Consider the following 20,729-nt stretch of genomic DNA (forward strand, 5'->3'; position numbering starts at 1 on the left):
TGCTGGAGCTAGGACTCCATAACGCCATCGATGAGCTAATAGAAGCTCACACTGCGGCTCAAATAACGAGACTTTCATCCACTAAGCCAGGGATCAAGATTTTAGAAGAAGCGGGAATCCAAACCCAACATGAACCGGTGACCAAAGTTAGCTTGACCCGGTAAACCAGAACTCGCATCATGGTTGACCCCGTCCCGCGAAACATCCACCCAGTGCATAACGAGGATAGAAGATTCGCAAGAGCCAAGTCCATTCTTAAAAAGAACAATCAGCAGAAACTAGATGCCCTCTTTGTTGATGCTGCCAGATATGATAGTGGGGATAAGTTCGCTGTCTCGGTGGTAGACGCACGAGGCAACCTGGTCAATGCAGCCTCTGTTTATATGAAGTTTGCCCACCGTGGCGGAGGAAGCGGCGATCGCTCTGGCTTTTTAGAGTTCAAAAGTTCCCGCTATTGTCTTCTCGGACTCACGCACGGCGGTTAGATCCTTCTTGTCCACTCTCGTATCTGAACAGGTGAACAGTATATTGATTAAAGCAATTCAAAGGACTAGGGAGAGCAGCTAAGGAGGATACCAATCTCGTGGTTCCCAGCCCATCTAGATAGCTCAATTAACCCGCTTGGATGTAATCATAATGAGCAGGCCCACCGGAGAGTGTGCGATTTCACGTACCGCGCTGTTGCGGGTGGCCATGCTTGGAACAAGGTCAACATCCACAAAATCCATTATGTACTTTCCACGAAATCGTTTTCCATTATCGACTGGGCAGGAGGACATTTCAACCCCCTCACCCCAAATTGAACAAACACACTCAGACTCCTGCAAACCTGTTTGTATCCCACTCCTGGGTCCCTTAACAGGATAGATCTTGAACACTCACAGTTGTGCCCCAAATGTGGTCATGACCCATGCTCTTTTTAACACATGCTCTGGCTGTGCCCAGCCCTTAACGCCTCTCCACCCATCACGAAAGAACAATTGCAGGAATCTCTCAAGAGCAGCAATCTCCACATTCAACTCCAGGCTGTCCAGATGGCCCACGACATTGCGGCGGGACTTCATATCCCGGTCCCATAGTGGGCGGAGCCACCGACTTGATCTTCGGGAGCCTTCGGCTTTGGCTCCCCAAGATCTCAGTCCCTCAGGACTCAAATAAAGTTCTTGTCATGTCATGTCTTAAACACCGGTGCATCTGGTGTTATAGTGACACAAATTGAAGGTACAGTCGAACCCGCTTACAACAACATTCAAGTGCCAAGAAAATTCCATTGTTATAACCGATAATTGTTATAACATGGTTGTATGAAAAAATCTAAGTGCGGGATGGCAGAACTGTTGTGAGTAAACTATAATGGTGGAGAGGCCATGCTTCTCCCCACCTCCTTCCTCCATCCGGCTGCTGCTTCCTGCACACTCCGATTGCATGTAACAAGCCGCGGCTGTTGGTATGCAAGAATGGCACCGCTATTCAAAGCGGGGTCACAAGCAGTGGGGTCATGGTGGCAAGTGACACACGAGCTCCGCCGATGCATCGTTTTGGTGGCACCAAAAAGGGCTTTTTAAAAAATGCAAGAATGTTGCCACAGCAGCCTCTCAGCTTGAGAAATCCAGAAGAAATACTGGGACGAGATCACCACAAGTATTTCGGCACTAAAAATTGCAGTCCACATTTAACAATACCACATATAACGATATATCGGTTATAGCAATGAGTTGACTTCAGAGTATCAATTTATGCATTAGGGCTACGAAAAGAAAACCCGTATGTAACGATATGTTGTTCACCACATATCAGATATAACGATCGAAATTCTGCCTTTTTGGTGGCATTTTCCATGCAGAATAATTGTAACATTTGCTTTGCCAAGTTCCCCTTAACCGAGACGGTGCAAAACGTTTGCCTCCGTGAGTTTGTATCTGCCCCCATTACTGCGCAGCGCGTCCCACCAGCATGCCGATTCAGAGCATCGCGAGTTGGCACGACATGCCACAAGATGGTGCCAGCTGTTTCGCGTCCATGTTGCTGGCGAGTGTCCAGAGAGAGAGCAAAAGCAAGAAGCGAATTGTGCCTGCACTCCTTTTCTACATTCGCCCTCTCTTCCTCAGGAAGCGTGGAAATGCGCCACGGAAGCAGCGGTCGGTGCACTGACAAAGTGCAAAGCTGCGTCACTCGGGATGAAGCTGCAAAGTTTGCAAGACTGGCACAATCTATGATATCGACAATTCTGAAAACTGCAAGCGTCACCACGATCATGAAAGCTAGAACCAGCGACCGTGCTGATGAACACAAATGGCGGGCTTTGTGCACTAGGGTGAAGCCCCCATGTGCGAAAACAACAAGGTGGCAGCCGCTGATATTGCGGAACTGTGGCAGCACGTTGCTACTGGCGATAAAATAGGCGGTGCTTCGATGGAGGAGTTTCTGAGCGCAGATAGCGGTGCCTAATTCTGCAAAGAATCTCCGACACGATGATCATTCTCGAGACAGATGGCAGCAATGTGCAACAGAGGCAATGAGGTTGACAGTGGCCAGTCTTTGAAACCGACCCCAATGTTCACGCAGAGTGTACTGTCGGCGATAGAGTCGCTCATTGATTTCATGCACTTTAAATTATAGCCACCAGTGCTTGTGCTGCAGGTGGACACGATGCACACCGCAGTCACGAACCTGAAACTTCTGCAGGAGCAAGTGCAGATTTATGACTATTTCAGCGTGCCTAACGCTCGATACACTGTTTAGAGGTATAAACAAACATCTTATTTTTCACAGCCTTCTTTCTACAATGTCTATTCTTCATCATAAGTGGCAAATTTGGTTTCATAGCTACAAAAGTATGCGCAGCAGCTTTTCTCTTCTTCTTTTTCTTTTTTACGGCAGTCCAGATGTAGCGATAATTGGTTAAAATGGTCAGATTTTTCTTTCTTGATATTGTTATAAGTGGATTGCACTGTACTTCTCACTGGCTTGCACGAGAAAACCCCATGTCTGTCAGCTTTGCTTGTTCTACGTGAAGCTTGCAGACATCCTTCTCTAAGGGATCCAGCTGCTCCACTTAGTGCAGTGGAAGGTCCCTCACAAAAACGAAGCCCCAGGGGAACTGAATCCTCCGCAGGGCCTTCTGTGAGGACAATGCTGAGGCAGAGTATTCTACTGCGTCATCGCTGCTATCGTTGCTGTCACTGTCGCCAATGCTATTACAATGCTATACAATGCAATGATCGTCTCATCGATTAGAAGCACTTCGTTTCCAAATCTATAGCGATGTGCTTTCCTTTTCACTGTCACTTTTCATTGGCAATGTCGTGCATTGGCAATGCACGACATTGCCAATGACACAACAAACAAAGACACGCACAAGCAGCTCAATCTGTTGGCAAAACTGCGCAACATGAGGGGCCACCGAGCAATCTGGGAGCAGCGCCCAGCGCTGTCAGTGAAGTTGGTGTAGTCCATTTGTGTTTCGGAGGGTGGCACGGCATAGAGCTATGGTCCCAGCCCATTCGTGTACGGAGGTGTGGACGGGTGATGCAACAGAGGCATGTGAGGCTGGTGATGCGGAGAAGGCTTAGAAAACAGCATACGGTGGCATGCAGCAGCTCGAATTTCTCTTTTTTTCTTTTCAAGAATTTTGCATTGCATTAACTTTTGACAAGGACGCCCAGTAGTCAGACTTCATCATTATAACCGATAATGTGGCATGGGGGCATTATAGTAAGTGGGTTATTGCACCATAGAAAACATACAGAAGTTGACGGTGCAGCAGCTTCTCATTGTTAGAAACAATATATCATTATATCATTATAAGTGGTTTTGGCTGTATCTACAAAAGTGATAATCCAAGAATATGGCACATCATTTTTGAGCACTTGTGGAATAAAGTTCCTTGTTTTTGTGCAAATCCAGTATTTCAGGCTCCGGATTATTCAGGCATTTTGGTCATTCCCTAAGACCAAATTGTTGGTTGGTGACTAATTTTCGGCAATTATGGTTATGTGCATTTTGGTAAACCACTCAACAATGCTCTCGAACATGGCAGTTCATACTAAACATTTTTCATTTAAATAATGAAGGAAAACAAAATTAATTTCTTAGCTCTCTTGCAGTCTGTACACTATGTGGAACAATGTAGGCAATTTTATAGGGGTGTGTGAAAATTAGAAACTTTTCAATAATGAATCGACTAGTGTCCTAATAGATTTGGTCTTCCAATTAAATAGTCACTATTTTTAAATGCAAATGTTCTTCAAATACATTTAGAATGTTTCCAAACATCAACTGTGCCCAATTAAACATAAATTTGAAGCAAAGTACATTAAATTTTCACCTGTACGGGCATATAGACATAGAACTTGACTAATTGCGTAGGGGAGCAGGCTACGTCACTTACATAGCCATACTTTACAGGCAATAAATCTATCATTCGCACTTTCTGAAGTTCCCTGTGCATGCAAAAAAACTACTTGTTTGCTTCCAATGTTCTATTTGTGCTTTTAATAAACAATGCTTCGTAACATGCTATGTAATAGAAACGTGTTAACTTCAAGAATACTATGTGTCAACATCCTTTTATATTAAAAGCCTATAGACCTTTTTCACGGTGATCCCATGGGTGCTGCTATGTTTTATTACAAGGGTGATGCGTCTATTGCTTGCCTCAGCTGCCTTTGTGCTTACAATGGAAGTCCATGATGCCGGTGCACCTGACCAAACGTATGTTTCAGTGGATATCGTGGACAGTGACTGGGTGGATAACACGAAGCTTTGGCCACGGCTTCAGAGGACATGTAAATGATTTTGGAGCTGATTACGCCTTGTGCAAATGGCTCGAGTAGCGTATACAGTGCCTGTACAAGAAGTGACGCTGAAAATGTATTTAAAGTGCTCCAAACTTTCCACATGTGAATTAAATCCAAGATGAATGTGTATTTCTCTCCATTCTTCATTTGGCTAACACTTTGAAGCAGACACATGTCACATTTTTGACTCAGCAAAATTCCTCAATGCAGTCATTATCTGACTGTTTACTTTCTGCCTAATCACTTGAGGGTGCGCTCAGTTCGAAATGATTTGCTCCTGCTATGCAAAAGGGGCATGGAATGTAATTGTTCTATACTTTGTGATACTATATTTATTCGAACCTCAGCCAATAGTATTTTTTTCTAAGAATAGTATACCAAACTCTAAGGTTGGCTTAAATTAGAGGATTTTAAAAAAAACATGCCAGTTTTTAATTGAAAATGATAAATATGGTGCATAGCTAGCACCATCTAGAAAAGTCAGTATTGCACTGCTACTAGCCGTGCCAGTACTGAAGTATACGGCTGATGTCACCATTTTGACCTGCGTTGTATCAGTGCGTAGTGTGGCTTTATTGTAATGGTACCAAACAGGCAATGCCCCTATAGTGCTACTTTCAAATTAAAAGTTGTGCTAGCCGTAGAGGCATCGTCAAATGTTCAAGCTGAGTGGGACTACAGAATCGATGAGAAAAACATTCATTGTTGGAGGAGACAATGGGAGACACCTTTTGCATGTGCCGTAACGAGGACATGACAGCAATAAGTAAGATAGCAACGAGGCTAGCAGCGATGATGATGCAGAGTGAGCTTGGCATGTTCATATAGAATAAACGCTGTTTTCATTTTGTGAACGCTGTACTTACTTTTTTGTTTGGCCTACATTCGAGGTAGTTTTTTTTTTCTTTTTTACTGGCTTTAGACATTCGGGGGTCAGCTTAGAATTGGGCCAGCCTAGATTCTAGTAAATACGGTATGTTGTAGCAAAGGCGTATTATCACTAGTCACTCATTTACTGCCTGTGGAATGTCACAAAACGTTCAGCTTCAAATACTCGTGTGTTGTCAGTGTAGTCGCCATCACCCATGCTTCAGCGCATTGATTCAAGTGTGCACCCATTCACTTATTCTTGATACGCTGGCAATAGAGTGAGCATAAGTTTGCATGTGAGTTGGGGTGGATGTTTGTAGATAATGTGCAAGAAACTTACTATGCCAGGAAGCGGTGCTACTCTCTTTGACACTGTGTAACAAGTGATATACTCACTCATGCCAAACATGCCAACATTCTGAGTATGAGGTTCTTTCTTCGTAGGTTAGCGACACAATGTTGGCAGAAGAGGGGATTTTTTTTGCCTCAAGAAAAGCCATGCATTGTGAAAGGGCGGCAACACAGGCAGTCTTTATGTAGCATTCGGTATGAGGACTTGGTCACAATGATTAATTTTATTCCTTCAGGGGCAACATGGCTTTGAAAATGAACTTCCTTATTTCTTCATGTATATTGAGAAAATTGGCACAAATGTTTAGAATGTCTCCCTGATGCTTTCATATGAGTTTCAGAGCAATACCTTCCAAACATTTGATTGAAATTTATTGAGAAAAATTTTTCTATCTTGAACTTTCTCCAGAGCCTAGTAAGCTTAAAATACACGATGGGAGTCTTGTTGAGTATTAACTGCACAGTTGAATGCGTGCTGAAGGTCATGAGTCTTGCTTTGTTTGTTTGTTTTCCAACACAAATTTTATGTTATGTCATTTTTTTTTCTCATCAAACATACTTTCAGGATGAACAAATAGCCACATCATAAATTTATAAAAAAGTCAAAGTAAAAGAGCGAGACTGTTGTGACCTACACCCTAGCCCCAGAAACATGACAAAAAAGAAACAGTCAAAATAGGCTAAACGGTAACAAAGAAACCAGCTCCAGCAATTGCGCAGAAGGCAAAAAACAGTTCTGAAAGAAAAGAAAAGGCTTTTGAAGTTTCCCCTTTCCTCCACTCTTCTAAAATGAACCAGGATTGTAATCTTTGGTACCCTTAGAAACGTGGTGCTTCTTAGGCATGTAACCTTTAATCTGATGTTCTTTCAATGCCTTTTTTTTTCATAGGGCATCCTTTTCTGTGGCTCTTTGAAGAGAATATTTTCCTGGCTTAAAGCCAAGTGAGGCACAAAACTTTCTCGGTGGACGAAGAGTTCCGGCATTGCACTTGCAGGCTGCCTTGACAGCTGTCTCCGCTGCAATAAATGAAGCATTTTGCTGTTTGGTACGCCATATGACAGAGTGGAGACTCTTGGCTGCATTCTGAGTCTTCTTGCCTTGGCAACAACTGAGTAGTTGAGGATCCGTGAGGTGCTGATACACTGGTAGCAATGCAGCTACAACGTGTGTTGAACTTTACCTTCAGCTTCTGCAGCCCAGTGTCTGCACCAGCTCAGTGTTGCTGGAGGGCTGAGTTCATGATGAGGCTCTTCATCTGTTGAAGTGATATGATAGAAGGTTGCCATTGTGGCCCTTTGCATATCATCTACACCACTATTGTTATGTACGGCTCTGCCATTGTAATTGGTGAGCTTTTTGATTAGGTCTTTGGTCCGGTCATAATTGATTTATTTCTTCTGCTTTTTAGACAAGTGTTCTCATGGCTGTATCCATCTTCTTTTTCACCTGATTGATACAATCCTCTTTGTTAAATGCTATGAAGCCATATGCCTTGGCTTCACAAAGGGCCTGGAAAATATGACTATCTCCATCACAAACAATAGATGTGTAGTGGAGGTCATTCCTTTCTAGTGGCCTTCTGAACAAGATCAACACTGCCTCGACCTCCATTCGGCTTGAATTTCTATCGGTGTTCTTTTGACACACGTGAGTGTCTCTCCATTCACTGTAGCATTCAGCGGCTTCTTTTGGCCCAAGCGTGCATCTATGGCATCTGTTTGAGAGGACAATGCAATCAAGCACCAGCCCAGTGAAATATTCAATTATTGTGGCTACACCAATATGGGATGCATGAACCCATGTCATACATGTCCCGTTGTAGACTACGGTCACATTTTTTGTGGATGCTGGCTCCACTTTGCTGTAAACTTTCAGCGCGGCTGCCACAGCATCATAAAAGAGACTTGCTGCAGTTACCTCAACAGCAGGCCTGAATTTTTTATTTCAGATGTTTTTGGAAGGTCTCATGGCACAAGCCTCTGTGTGAAACATCTATTACTGACCAAAGCAGGTCAGTGAAGTGGCCCCTCTGCCGGTAGTTTTGATTGCTGCCATTGCACACATATTCACATCAAAAGCCTTACCACCCTCTACCATTCACTTGCAACAATGCTGCAGGCATTGCAGGTCAATAACATTCGTGCAGCCAACCCATGCCTTGTTCCCAAATGAACATTCAGTCCCGGCTGAAAGCATTCTTGGCACAAGACATTCTTGTACAAAGCATTCAATGCTGTCACCTGCACAACCAAAAACTCATCTGCCAGCTCCACATTGGCACATGTCACTCTCATCCGTTAGCTTCATTTTTCTCTTGGTCGCCGAAACAAAACTGAGTTATGCTTTCTCTGTCTTGGCACGCCCATGAGAAGCTTCTAGCGATAGTGCGGCTCCAAGTGAGCCTGAATTGTACCGCCAATTCTCGACTGCATTTCATCCATGCGCGAGGTGCTTGGTTGAAGGTCCAAGACATTGGCGTGGAGGTGCTTGGTTGGGAGTCCAAGACATCGGCGCACGAGGTGTGTAGTTACGGGTCCGAGACATCGGCGCGCGAGGTACGTAGCCACAGGTCCGAGACGCCGTTGCATGAAGTGCGTAGTTGTGGGTCCGAGACGTCAACATGAAGGGTGCTTGGTTGCAGGTTCAAGGCATCTATGCATGGAAGGAACTGCTGCATGTTCACAATGTTCGCAACGCACTGAACATCAGCAGAGTCGGCACTGGAAGCTGTTGAGAACGCTTTATTTTTGGGCGTCGGAGCCTTTCGCTTATGGCTGGCGAATAGATGTGCAGTTTTGTATTTCTTTTTGTACTGTGGCTGATACATGATTACAGCCGAAATCCTACAAGAACTTATGCCATGCACTCCTTCAGAGCCGCTAGCGAAACTATGGAGCCCCTGATGATACGGGTGTTGGAGAACTTAGCTACGGGAAGAACAGACAATGTGACGGCACTTCGCAAGCCGGGCCAGGGGCAACTGCTCTGGAGACCAATGAGGCAGCGCGCTGCTGTCACATGGCGCGTGCCACCAATCAGAAACCACCACGAGACTTCAAAACTTTTGCTTTTTCTGCGTTGATTTTCGTTCGGAGGAGGCCGAGAAAGTGGCAGATTTGAAGTTGGAAAAATGCTCTTTCTGATACAACCAAGATGGCAGCACTTGGTTGCACTGTTGTGGAGATATCGTGACTTCAAAACACCGTATTTCCACGATTGCCACGAAACTTCTCGTCGCCTTGGCTGGTACCACAAATCTTTTAGAGTAATTTTACGCGTTTTTCAGGGATGATACCTTGGAATGGGGTAGAGAAAGAGTAGTGGAAACTGAAAATGTGATTTTTGAAAAATAGATTTTTCGGCCATTTTTCAGACTGCGAAAGCCGAATCCCTCCTTAATATGCCAGTCACTATCTTTGAAGTCAACTACTGCTTACGTCTTCTCTCTACCGTTCCAGATTTTTGCAGCATAAATGGAGCACAGTGCATTAGCGAACAACCAGTTGCATTTCTGACAGCTTATCGCACACTATCAGACATATGTGGTAATGGTTTCGTACTTGTGTACTTTCACCGAGGCAACAAGTGGCGCACCACCATTAGCACCATCTCTTTCTTCTGGAGAAAACTGCTTCATGAAAAGGCTCTACAACATGTGAACGGTTCAACAGTACAGATCACAAGAAACATGAGTTGCAAGAAAATGTTTTCTTCCTAGCAGTTCTGAAGGTCATCTCCATCGTCCAAATGAAAATCTGATGAACTCCATTCATCCTCAGAGTGACTGCTGCAAGACGCATCTAAACAATCACTTGAGGATGCAACAGAACCAGAAGAACGTTGTTCGTGCGAACGTCCGGCAGCCAAAGTGTCTGCGATCTTCACGGTCAAACTATATGAACCACACTCTTGGTGCTTCCGTTAAAACTCAACACCGCTCAGAAAAAAAAAACTACTCAGGGAATGAAACATTAGTTCCTGGACAATAGCAAGTCCACAAATGGATTCAGTAGTCTTAAATTCTCGCACAGCATGTATTTGACATACACAGTTGAAGCCACTTAAAACAATCTTCAAGTTGCAAAAAAAAAAAGCATTGACATACACTTAAACCTGGATGTAACGAATTTCTATGTAACATAATCCTGAACTTAACGAAATTTTTTCATTCCCCAACGCCATCCCCATAGATGCCCATGTATTTCTGACCTCCACATAATGAAGGCATTGTGGCGATTGACGACCTTGGTGCAACGAATTTTTTGTGTTTAGCGTTTATTATCATGAGCAGCAGCTCTACTGAAAATTTGGGTAAATAATGCATAACTTTTGCAATTGATAAATAAGGCAAGCGGCCGATCACGGGAGGAATGCATGCAACCGCAGCGAGCCAGAGCAACCAATCCAAAGCAATGACGACTATGATAAAAGCCACCAATGCCTCTAGCGCCACTCTGACAAGCAGATCAGCCTCTGCATTTTATGCTTATGCATCATGACACCAGGTGTCACAACCATGCTTGCCTGCCTTTTTTTTTTCGTTCTCATTTTTTAAAAATTTAAGGCTTATGCGTGTTGGCGAGGCATGGTGGCAAGTGTGCAAATGTGAGAGTGGACATGACACGAGTGTTAACTTCAGCAGTGTATCGCACATTTCTCACGGTGTTTGTTCATTTCAAAAATGAATTCGGCAAGGAAGTGGAAAGTTTTGTCTTTCAAGCACAAGCTTTCAGTTGTGAATGCAGTTGCCGAGGGCAAGAAGAAGAAGGATGTCGCTGCCCTGTTCAACATCCCAGCCAGCACCCCGTCAAACATCTTGAATGCAAAAGAAAGCATCCGCAGTGCAGTGGAGTTGGGCACAAGTTCAAAGAAAAAAAAAAGAATGAAGTTGTCGACTTAAGTCGATGTGGACAAAGCTGTGTTCACATGGTTTTTAGACACACGAGTACAAAACATACCCATAAGTGGCGTGATCTTGCAGAAGGAAGCGAAATATTTTGCATGCAACCTGGGCAACGAGGACTTCAAAGTTAGCAATGGCTGGTTGCAAGAACTTAAGAGCCGAAATGGAGTCGTCAGGAAAATTACTAGCGGCGAGCCTGCCTCCATAGACAACTATGCTTCTGTGTCGTGGGTGGCTGAGAAGCGGCCTGACATTTTGAGCCGCTATGGTGTGGCTGACTTCTACAATGCTGATGAGATGACTGTTTTATCAGATGTTGCCAAATCGCAAGCTGGCATTTAAGGGAGAAAACTGCAGCAATGGCAAGCAAAGCAAACTCTGCATGATGGTTCTGCTTTGCACCAACAGCGATGGCAGTGACAAACGAATTCCGTTAGTTATTGGGAAAATGCCCAGCCCAGATTCTTCAAGAGAATGAAGCGAACGCCAGTTAAATATGTGGCCAATTTTAAAGCGTGGTTGTCGCAGGCAATCTTTTCCGACTGGTTCAAAGAGTTCAACGAAGTATGGATAACCTGTGTACCACTGAGTTACAGAATGGGTGCCAAGAGAAGAGAAGTGCAGTCGAGGATAGCAGAAAACTAGCTGAGGTGATGAAATTAGGAAATTTGCAGGCGCAAGTTGGAATCAGTTGGCGCAGGACAGGGGTGATTGGAGATTGCAGGGCAGGTGCTGCAGTGGACATAAAAATATGCTGATGATGGCGATGATAATTGTTGGCTATAACAATTAAATCTGGCTACTCAGTGTCTGCAGAAAAAAGAAGTGTGAAATCCAGGAAACTAAAAAAAAAAGAAAAACCCGAGCCGCATGGCTATGCGTGCCTTTGTGCTGCGCACCACACGCTTTGTTGCCTCTCTCCAGTCTCCCTTCCACCCTTTGACATTGTCAAGAGGGTGGAAGGGAGCCAGGAGAGGTGCATACGAGGCCAGCGACGAATGTGACGAAGGCGTGTCGTGCAGGGTGTACAGCATAAAGGTGGGTGTAACAGAGCGGCTCCCCACTTCCGAGGGTTTTGCTTTCTTTTTCCTTTTGGCAGGCACACCCAGTAGCCAGATTTAATTGTTATAAATGATAATGCAGGATGGGAGCATCGTAGTAAGCGGTTTATTTTACCATAGATCATATACAAAAGTTGAATATGCATTGGCAGCTCATTGTTATACAGTCGAAACCACTTATAACGTCCCCAGATATAACAATCTATCGGTTATAATGACCACTTTTCAGTACATTTACAATTTTCTGACCTTCCCAATGGAAACTGGTTCCAGGTCACCGTGTCATGACAACAGTGAAATTTCCACAGAAGCGCTTAGCGGGAATGCTAGTGTGCTCGTGCACAACGCTCATGCCAACAGCGCCAAGACCGCTTCCTCAGCACTTCACTTAGAATCCAACTGAGCGGAGCGCGTTCACTAGGTTTCTTGGTCATTTTGCAGCCAAGCTTATTGCGCTTCCTCGCGTCTTGGCAAGAGGTGTTTATGAAATGCGAAATTATGCAGTTCCCTGCAGTGTCTAAGCATGCGAAATCTGAGCGGAGCAGAATGCAAGCAGCACTGAACTAAAGTGTCTGTTATCAGTGAGATTGCAGCCGGCCGTGAGTGACGTATGATAAGAGTGGCGTAGAATCAAGAGAAATTCACTACAAACTCATAGTCCTGTCACTTTTCGGTGACATCACAGTGGTGCACAAAGCATGAAAAACTGTGCTTAGTGACTTTTTGCCTGACATTCTTGCAGACAAAATTTCAAGATATCTGGAGTGTGGCGCAAAAGAATTTCGAGATAAGAGGTGAAAAATACATGAAGTTGACACTGAGCAAGGAAAAAATTTCGGCTTGACCGCTGTTTTGACACATCAGTTTGAGTTAACGACGGTTTACTGTACATCAGTGAGTGAGTGCCAGTGACTGAGAGTAGACGTCAGTATGAGCCTGAGTGGGTGCCAGTAAGTGTGAATGGAAGTGAGTGAGTGTTGGTGCGCTTGAGTACGAGCATTAGTGAGTGCCAACAAGTGTGAGTGTACTTGAGTATGAGTGAGCCCATGGAACACAAAAATACTGGTGAGTGGGTGTGAATGAGTATCCGCTTACTCTGCTGAACTATGCTGGTGACTTAGCTGTACTGGCAGTTAAGCTCACACCAGTGCCATCTGTGACAAGGAGCTATCAGTTGCATCCGCAGCCTCACAGACGGTGATACAGAGCCGTCCTGTGGAAAGGAGGTGAAGCAGCATCATAGAGAAACAGCACAGATAAGGGAGAAGATGAAGTCGCTATGCATTGTGCCATCGCAGTTGAACAACCAATCAGGAGGGTGATGAAGGTAAAGGAAAGGCACTTCGAGAGCAGGTTAGCGGCAGGAGTTCGCAAAGAGGACAGAGCAAACATGGTCCGTACAGATTTAGTACGCATCTCAAGACCAGCATAAGGAAACACAGATTGAAGATGCAAGACAGGCTTTCTTTTCTTTCCTGTCCCCCATTCTTTCACGCTGGTCATAAGATGCATACTGAATCCACCCCACGACTAGCCCAATACCTTATGTTCACACAGCCATAACAACTCACAGAAACGTGTATGGCTTTCTGATGGGCTAGTGGTTTTGCACCATGGTGAACGTCTTGGGGTGGACCGCAAGCATTGCCTCCTTGTCTAACTGGTTCTTTTTGTTGTTTGTTTTTTTAAAGCTAAGGCACTCATCACAATCACGGAAATGGCCGGGAGTGATGCTAACGCAGCTGTGTGCTGCAATGGAGAGCTCACCGGTCTCTGCCCTGTGTGTCTTCATGTGCAGTGCCCGGTGGTCCTGGCGGGCAAACCGCTTGGGGCACAGCGAGCACTTGAACGGCTTCTCTCCCGTGTGGGTGCGCAAGTGCTTGACCATGGTGGAGCTGAGCGCAAACGCCATGGGGCACATGCTGCACTTGAAGGGCTTCTCTCCCGTGTGCGTGCGCAGGTGGTCCATCAGGTTGCTCTTCCAGCCGAACTTGCGCTGGCAGAAATGGCACTCGTACATGGGCCGACCATCGCCGGGCACCCGGTACCAGCCGACCGGAGGCTTGCCCCCGGCACGGTCATTTGGAAGCTCATCCGAACGCAGTGGCTCCGCTGGCAGGGGCTGCTGCGTCTATTTATTCATTCATTTGTGAGCACCTCACAGGCATACAGGAAGGCATTGATTGAAGAGGGAACTACGGTCACAATAACATAAAACAGGCATTATTCAAAAAAGCAACAAAGCCATCAGCGTAACAAAAGCACTATTCATACAATGAAATAGCATGCAACATCGGAACAGTCAATGCAAGAATACAATTCAAATAAAAATTAAAAACTGTTTTTTTAATTTTTATAACTACTACTATTTTCATAACAAATACTAATAAATATTACGTGAAGACCATTGTGTTACCGGGTAGGCCTGCAAACGTGACAGTAGCCAAATCAACTGGTGAGGATGGCACTGACAAACCGTACCTACAAATGCATCATGAAGTTATAGCAGCGTAAACTAAAACCCACGTGTCTCTTTCTTTGTGCACATGTTTTAGTTCGCGCTGCTACAACCTCGTGATGCAAAACCAACTGGCCCAATCTTTCACCTTACTATAAATGCAGTCATTGTGTCTCAGGGTTAAAAAGACACTGAAGAGATGCAGTCGAACCCATATTCTAATATCAAGAAAATTCTATTTAAAGGGACCCTGAAACTATTTTGACGATTTTGTACAAACGTACCGAGACATTAGAGTAGGTCCTTCTGATCATTAATTGATGCATCTAAGTGCTCCGCGTAAAGCATGTAATTTATTATAAGGTTTTAAATATGTACATTGCTTCCAATCACAGCACACTGCACAGCTGAATTTTCAGCCACCCCTATCCATTTGACATAAATTGCCCTAATCACATCAGTAGGGTGAGCTATCCGACTGGCTGCCCAAGGTGCGTCATCGATAATTTTTCCAACTTTATGGTGAACAAATGTTGTTCATAATGGTTGGAATGTTAGTTAATTTGCTTCTATAAAAAGAAAGCAACAGAAAGAGAATGCACAAGAACAATTTCTCAGTACACTTAAGCACTTCTGGCAAACAGCAAGTGTCGTCTGCTTGTGTTACAACATGCTCCGCCTTGACGAGACCTCTGCAGTCAGTGTCGCCACAATTTGTGTGAAGCATCTAATATTAAGAGAACTACAGACAATTACAAGTTACCCTCCTCCACAGCCATGCATTTTCTCCTCAACTCATTTGCCAAGTGATCGGGACTAAGCTCCGCCTTCAGTGGCTCTGCGTAATGATGGCACGTCGTGTCGTCTACTTCCGGTTCCATAGAAGCAAGCGCGCAAAGCCTACGCAAGATTGAGTTTGGCTCGCGCAAGCGGGTCGATGACGAGAGCAGCAACCCACGCGTCAAGGTGTGCAGGCGCATACCTGTAAACAACACGGGCGACATCAGGAACGTCGACAACTGTGACGCCGGTGGCAAGAACATCAGCAATGTCTAACACCACACGCAGCGCGGCTGAACACCTCGAGACCTGGCAGTGGAATTGTCGCTCTTTCAACAAAAAGGCAAGTTCACTCCAGCTCTTCATCCAACATCACCTATCAACATCACGTAAGGGAATACTCATGGACACACCTGGGCGAAACACTGGGCAGCGATCACTACATCCTCAGCATCTCGGTATTCACCCTGAAACTCAAGAAAACAATTGGCGAAATTAGGCTCACGGACTGGGAGGCATTCAGGCAGTACCCCCTGCCCGAAAACGGTATAACGGAAATAGTGGAATGGATGTAGCACCTCTGGGACGTTCACATCCAAACCACCAAAACCGTCCAGTGCACTGTCGAGACGCCCGAAGTCGACCGCCAGCTCTTACACCTGTGGGAAGCGTGAGGGCCTCCTCAAAGGGTGGAAGCGACAGCGATTAAACTGGAAACTGTCTACGAATTGAGCATATAACAGATGAAGCCAGAAATTACGCAAACGACCTGACGCAGCAAAAGTGGGTTTAGTTTTACACCTTGCTCAAGGGTACCCCGAGTACGGTGCAGACATGGGCTATCCTATGTTGCCTGATCAAGACCGACAAGGTGAAATCGACAAATAGTCGGACGCTTCTAGAAATCGCTCACAAGTTCCCCGGAAACGACCAGGATCTGATTGACACCCAAAAACCAGATATCGGGGTAGTGACCCCACATGACCCTGCCTCCTAAAATACGAAGAACTAAGACCAGAACTGGACACTCCGATCTCGGAGGAAGAGGTGTATGCCGTGGCACGAGCCTCACAGTGCAGCACTGCTCTCGGGGTTGACAAAATCACCAATGCCATGATTAGCAACCTGAGCCCGATACACATCCACGACTTGACCGAATACCTAAACGAGGAACTCTGGAGCAAGGGTCACATACCGAAGGAGTGGAAACACGTGGAAATCATGACCATTCCCAAACCCGGCAAGAAGCCCGCGGTCGACGCCCGGTGTCCCATCTCACTGACTTCGTGCCTCGGCAAGCTGTACGAGAGGGTCATTGAAACCCGCCTCCAACATTACATAGAGGATGGTGACCTCTTCCCGCACACCCTGCACGGCTTCAGGCTGGGTCTTTCTGTGCAAGATGCTTTCTTAATCTTAAGGGAAGTTCTCAAGGGCATCCCGAAGGGAGGAGAACACCTCCTGCTCGCACTCGACCTGAAAGGGGCCTTCGATAACATCTCTCACAAGGCCATTCTCAAGGGACTAAACGACATCAGCTGCGGGGAGCGCATCTTATATTATGTCAAATCGTTCCTGATGGGCCGGACGGCAACCATCAGAACAGGCCACACTTGATTGGCTATGATCGATGTGCCGAACAAAAGAACGCTGCAAGGGGCGATAGTCTCCCGGATTCTCTTCAACGTCACAATGCTAGCACTGAACAAAGAGCTACGGACGATCACGGACCTAGGTTACACCTTTTACGCAGATGACATCACGCTCTGGGCCGCCAAGGGCTCGCTCGCGTGAAAAGAGGCGACCATTCAGGAGGCCGCGATGGCCGTGGAGAGATTTTCGGCAGCGAGTGGGATGTGTTGCGCTCCCGAGAAGTCCGATGTGATCCAGGTGCATGGAGAAGGAATCTACACATCTCCCGGCCCTATCGGCCTCTATCTAGAGGGCCAGAAGATCATGGAAAGCAATAAGACTAGGATGCTGGGTTTTTGGATCCAGAGCAACATGAAAGCCTCCCACACCATCCAAACCCTAAAATCTGCCACCAACCAGATCTTGCGGATTATCAAACGAATAACAAGAAGCCACAAGGGCATGCGAGAAGAGGACACGCTTTGCCTCGTCCAGGCTAGCATGCATGCAACGTATAGCATGCCATATCACTACCACTCACTAAACAAACGTGACCAAGAACAAGTCAATGCCATCATCAGTGGCGCATACGAAAGGGCCCTGGGTCTCCCTGTCACCACCTCAAATGAGAAGTTAGCAGCCCTTGGGATCCACAACACCTTCGCTGAGCTGTTAGACGTGGTTATGGCTTCGCAAAAAGCCAGAGAACAGAACACAGTGATGGGCAGAGCCATCCTCCACAGGACTGGAATGGCAACGGAGCTCCGTGCCCTCGATGGGCAACAATTACTCCCGCCTGAGGTCAGAGGCAAGATCAAGGCAAACCCCGTATCGAAGCACATGAGTCATGAACTCCATGAAGGATGATGCAAGGCCCGCGTCGACAGACAGCGCCGACAATTCAAGGGTGACCCGTACGTAACGTACGTGGACATGGCGGCGTACCCTGTAGGGGGCCTCTTCGCGGTAGCCACCTGAACAGGAGAGAAAACTCCTTGATCCTCGCAGCCTCCGTCAGGGCAGACACCCAAGCTGTGGCTGAGACCATAGCCACAGCGCTAGTAATAAAGAAAAAAGACAGGGTAGGCAGGGCAGTTCATGTCATTACCGACTCGCAACAGGCCTGCCGTAACTTTACCAATGGACGAACACCGCTGCTGGCAGCTCAGATTCTATGCCCGAGGCTGCAAGAATCCCATCAAATCATGTGGACGCCAGGCCACGCGAGACTGGAGGGGAACGAAAGAGCAAACGCCTTAGCTCAAGCGCTAATCAACCGAGCAGGGCAAAACCAATCGTCTCATCAATCCCCACCTTTTACCTTCATGCCCTTGCCGTCCAATTACAGCGACCGACTCGAGATCTAGCGACTCAACTGCAAGATTTATCCTCCCCCTCACAGAAAGCTCAGCACTGAAGAGGCAGTAGCTCTCAGACTTACTCAGAACAACACTTTCCCAAACCTACACAGATACAGCAAAATGTACCCACATACATATCGCGGCATCTGGCCCTGGTGTAGCGACACACGCCCTACACTCTTTCACATCTCGTGGGGGTGCGGCGGCAAACCTCAACACTTAAAGATGCCTAGCCCGTCATTTGAGCGGTGGGAGGTACAGCTGACCGGCGATACCCTGGAGGGACAAGAAGCTCTCGTCCAGCAAGTACGTCAAGCAGCCATGGCCAGTGGAGTCCTGGAATGAGCGCTACCCACTCGACCTCAAGAGCAATGACCTCAATGGTTCAAATAAATTTTTTTCTCTCTCTCTCCCTGGGCCCCCATTCTGCACAGTTCTGCAAACGGATTAAGTTGCTCGTGCTCGTCTTTGCTGGCTGCATCAAAGTAATTCCTGGCCACGCGGTCTCTTAGCCTCGTTTTACTCATCACCGAAATGGAAGATAGCTGATCCGCCTGCTGATCAACAGTAATGTAGAACGTTGCCGGTGAAAAGAAAGCGCACTGCTACAGATGTGGAAACTAAGTGCTTCTAACTGATGAGGTGATCGTCGTGAACATGCTTGCATCAGATAGCGACAGCAACAATGGCAGCGATGATGCAGTAGGGCAGGCCGCCTGAACGCTGTCCTCACAGGAGGCCTGGCAGATGATTCAGTCCCTCCGGGGCATTGTTTTCGCGAGGAACCTTCCATTGCACTATGTGAAGCACCTAGATGCCTTGGAGAAGGATGCTAACTAGTTTCGCGTAAAGCAAGTAAGGCTCACGGGCATGGGGTTTTCTCGTGCAAGCAAGCTAGAAGTATGTGAGCAGTAAGATGCTTGTGGCGATCTTACCCCAGCGTTTCTTCTGCATTTCTCAAGCTGAGAGGCTGCTGCAGCAACCTTCTCGAATTTTTTAAAAGGCCCCGTTTAGGGCAACCAAAGCTATGCCTCGGCAGAGCTCGGATATCGCTTGTTGCCCGTGAACCCTACTTGTAGTTGTTATAGCAGTGCTATTCTTGAACGCCGAAAGCCGCGACTTGTTACAAGCGATCAGAGTGTGCAGTAAACAGAGTTAAACAGTTAAACGAGTGAACACACTCAGCAGCCGGATGAAGGAACAAGATGGGGAGGAGCACTGGCCTCCCCACTATTACAGTTTTCTCGCAACAGCTCTGACATTTCCCTATTTTGATTTTTTACATGCAACTCAGTTATAAAAATTATCCCATAACCATAGAATTTTCGTGGCACTTGAATATTGTTATAAGCGGTTTCAACTGTACAATGTTCACGTACCACATTATTCCTTATAACAGGTAAATCTGGCTACTGGGTGTCTATGCCAAAAAGAAAAGAAATGTTAAATCCAGAAAAAAGAAAAAAAAATACAAGCCGCTTCGCCACTCCTACTTTTATGTCATGCACGCCCCACACGGCACGCCTTAGTTACCCCTCTCCGGTCTCCCTTCCACTCCTCTAATGCCAGAGAGAGGGTAGAAGGGAGACAGTATAGGGGTGGGACAAAACCATTCCATGGGAGGTGCATAACACAAAGATGGGTGTAACAAAGAATCTTAGATATTTTTCTTCAAGGCAATGCGATGAAGGTGTATCGTGCGGGGAGGGGATTCGTTTGCAACACAAAGGTGACCGTGACAAAGAGACTCACCCACTTTTTCTTCCCTGGAATCTTGCTTTCTTTTTTCGTTTTGGAGCACATGCCCCACAGCCAGATTAAATTGTTACAACCGATAATGTGGCATGGGAGCATTGCAGTAAGTGGTTTATTTGACCATAAAACACATATAAAACTTAATGGTGCATCAGCTGCTGATTCTTGTACCCGATACATTTTTATAACTGATATCCTTAACGTGGGTTCGACTGTATCCTGGATCCCTGTGATACTGGAGAGGTGGCCAAACGAGTGCAGCAAGTGCGCCTCCGCGCCTCTTCAGTTTATTAGGTAATTTATTTTTAGGTAATTTAAGTAATAGGGTCATTTATTTCAATCTTAATGTCTATAAATTAAATGTGACACCCTTTTCCAGACTTGTCATGAGAGCTATCATGAAAACATCATTGTTGAGAGCAAAATGGTGTGACGTTAGAGACGATGGTAGCAATGTATTGTCAGTGTTGTTGCACATGCATTTGCAGAAACGCAGCTGGAAAATGCAAGCACATGTTTCCCACCTAGCTCCGACATCAGCGGGCGTGGGCACACATGTGAAATTGAACACATGACGGGCAACTTAGTAGTTGTCAGCGCTTTAGCGGTTCATGTGAACTCCGTGGCGTCTTGTGCTCACGATTTACGTCACTTAAGGGGGAGGTGGGATCACAGCTAACTTTTTTGTTCTTTGACCTGGAGGAGCAAAATTTGGCAGCCACACTTGAAAGCGTCTTAAATAAAGAAATGTGCAGTTT

The 20,729-nt window shown here is 46.0% G+C and overlaps 1 protein-coding gene across 9 annotated transcripts in view; it reads right to left on the bottom strand.

Annotated features, from left to right (window-relative positions):
* LOC135904986 (zinc finger protein 90-like) overlaps window positions 1–20,729 on the bottom strand; it is a 95,090-nt gene that overhangs the window by 32,038 nt on the left and 42,323 nt on the right. For all 9 annotated transcript variants that reach the window (XR_011515366.1, XR_011515367.1, XR_011515365.1 and 6 more), the window contains exon 6: window positions 13,753–14,116. Coding sequence is in view for 2 of the 9 variants with exons in the window: in XM_065435984.2 (XP_065292056.2) it covers window positions 13,753–14,116 (364 nt within the window). In the remaining 7 variants the exon portion in view is untranslated. The remainder of the gene's footprint in view (window positions 1–13,752; window positions 14,117–20,729) is intronic.

This window comes from Dermacentor albipictus, chromosome 6, assembly GCF_038994185.2.
Source record: "Dermacentor albipictus isolate Rhodes 1998 colony chromosome 6, USDA_Dalb.pri_finalv2, whole genome shotgun sequence".
Taxonomy (NCBI): Eukaryota; Metazoa; Arthropoda; class Arachnida; order Ixodida; family Ixodidae; genus Dermacentor; species Dermacentor albipictus.